This window comes from Echinococcus granulosus, assembly GCF_000524195.1.
Source record: "Echinococcus granulosus chromosome Unknown EG_S00005, whole genome shotgun sequence".
NCBI classification, from domain to species: Eukaryota; Metazoa; Platyhelminthes; class Cestoda; order Cyclophyllidea; family Taeniidae; genus Echinococcus; species Echinococcus granulosus.
Window position 1 is genome coordinate 1,605,035 of NW_020170385.1, and position 2,690 is coordinate 1,607,724.

The window sequence follows — 2,690 nt, forward strand, 5'->3', positions numbered from 1 at the left end:
GCGGTAATCACCTGCCTCGGACAAATCTCATGAAGCGTATACACCTGTTCGGTGATTTTCCCAGGCCGCAGCATATCTGACCCTTTAGCGCTTCTGCATATTCCCACCTTGTGAGGTGGCATGATGTGTCTGCGCAAATTCTATTCGGTGCGTTTGCTTGCCCAGGATGAAGGAAAGTATCCATCATTTGACGATGCTATAGCGCCCACACCGTTTTGCACGTGCTTAAAATTATCTCATGGAAGGCACTTCGGGAACAAATTTTATTCCTGTTATCCGAAACTAGGCAGTTGTGACTGTCAAAAGTTGTGCGAACAAGTGCTTTGTCGCGTCACCCAATCGTAAATTGTTTAATCGTCTCATTTGATTTGAAAAGTCGAAAACTTAATGTATTAGGAGTTGAAGTCAACAGCGATGTTAACTAACCATCCAGAATGTAAGTGCACTTCGTTAAACCTTCACACGCGAAATTTCGAACTTTGTCGGTAGTGACTACTATCCGTCATCGTCAGTGATCAAACATATTGCCTCGCTCGTCGTTTCGATCCGTCTGCCCAACGTTATCAGTGGTCCAGCCAGTAAAGTAAAAATTATTCTTTCGAAGATGCTTAGATTCTTCATTTGTGAAGTAACTGGATTATGGTACGTCTTGATGTGTGGCCATTTGATTGCCCTTGGGTCAAACTGAATGAACATTAGGGGCTAGGACAGCTCTTAAGAGATTGTATTTATTCGTCTGCTGCTTCATTAAATCGCTAGCAATGAAGCTCTCTGTCTCTTACTGTGAGGACAGAGACTTCCAATCCTTTTGTGGTAGTGCCTTTTTGCCATTGTAAATTCAGCACAAAAGAATAAACTTTCATGTGGTGTTTTAAGTTAAAATTCATGGAATTGTTTCTATGATCATTGCAATAACTTACATAGACTAACATGTTCATTTAGCGAATCGGCTACTTGCGAGTGATCCATGTTCATTCTTTATCATTTTGGGTCCTCATTCTTAAACGTTCTCGTCAAAACATTGCGGTTCCCTGACGAGTTTTGCTTTTTGCTCTTATTTCTATATTAAATGTACCTTTTTGCGTCTGAACGTATGTTCACATCAGCTCATTTTACCTTGCAAATGACGGAAACTGTAATAATTTTTCCAGTTAACTGCTGATCAGTACAAATTAATAACGCATGATAACATATATGATCGCATATATGGTTTTCTGCATGCATCTTCGCTGATATGCGCGTAATTTCGTTGCGCTTAACTACGCCCAAATTTACGCGACTATTTAGCGCAATTTCCTACACTACGTATTGTTCATTGTAGTAGATTTGATTCGCTTTCTAGTCTATAGATCAAGGTAATAGACGCGGCTACATCTTGGGATTTTTAATTTGCGTCCACATTTCACTTGCAGGAGTCTCAAATTTACTTATGATTTTCTATCTGGGTTGTTTACCATCCCACTGATATAACCGTTAATGTAAATCTAGTGAATTCTGCGCCCATTTGTCTCAGTGTGGTTACCGTCTGAACCACGATGCAATTCACCATAATATAACTAGGATGTTTTGACAGTCATATAAAGATTACCTGTCAAATCTTTTAAAATTGAACCCCAACTGATCTTTGAAGTAGCGTAGAGACATCCTAACTTTAAATCCTTGAACAATGTCCCTGATTTGACTTCCGAGTCCCTAAATGCTACCGCATTTTGTTAAACATGAATTTCCTTTATTTGAGAATCTAGGGAAACATTATCGGTGGTATGTCTCCGTCCAAACAAAACGCTAAAAGGCCTTCACACTTAAGTTCTCCTTATATTTGTTAAGTGAATTAGCACAACTTGCTTTCTTGGTACCGTATTTGTGTTTGCTCAGAGAGTCTTGTTTGGCAAGTCGTCGAATCTTAGATTACAGCTGCATGTTTGCATCGACCATGAATAAAACATTCTTCCGTCGTGTTTAGCTCGACCACGATTTTCGCATCTACTCGCACGCACATGCATACGCATTTCCTCTGCCCTTCCACGTGTGCTTCTTGCCCTCTTCCTCCCCTCACCCCAATTGCACTCTGGGTAGTGGGATAGGGCAGGCAAAACGAAGCGAAATGAGGTGTGCGTGCTCGTGCTACCGGAACTGGAGGTGGTGGAGCACGCATAACGTAACCTTTTTTTTAGCCCTGTAAATACAAGCGCAGCTTAGGTCTGCTTTTTCTAACTCAAACACTTCGACCCATTGTGCAGTTTGCGTGTATGTGCCTGTGCAATCTTCCCACGGAATCCCTTCACGTCATCCACAGAATCGAGTATCCTCAATTTCGTAAAAACTGCTCCATTCTCAATGGAACATTTTCGAATTTGGATTTTTTTTCAATTGATTATTCACATTATCCATCCCTGCGGCCATAGTATTTTACATCGGTTTTTTTAACTGGCTGCCTCTTATGTGCGCACACTTTTTTTTATTACGATTTATAAAAAAATTATTGTGGTCTTACTCCTGTAAATTTAGAAACCACTTTACTATCTGATGGCCCAACTGCTGCTTACTAGCGGTACTGTGCTGAAAGCTCAGCGCCCTAGGTCGAAATTTAGTTAATATTAACCCTAATAAGGTGTTACTAATTTGTGACAGTCCGATTTCTTGTCATCTTTGGGAAAAAATATTAAGGTCTCACAATTGAGTCTTCTCTG

The 2,690-nt window shown here is 40.4% G+C and overlaps 1 protein-coding gene across 1 annotated transcript in view; it reads left to right on the forward strand. All coding sequences in view use genetic code 11, as the record gives it.

Moving 5' to 3' along the window:
* The window catches only part of EGR_01429 (hypothetical protein), a gene marked incomplete at both ends in the record, with an annotated part of 25,646 nt that overhangs the window by 17,532 nt on the left and 5,424 nt on the right, over positions 1-2,690 (forward strand). Inside the window, one exon of the mRNA XM_024490678.1 lies at positions 490-642. Coding sequence (XP_024355002.1) covers positions 490-642 — 153 coding nt within the window. The remainder of the gene's footprint in view (positions 1-489; positions 643-2,690) is intronic.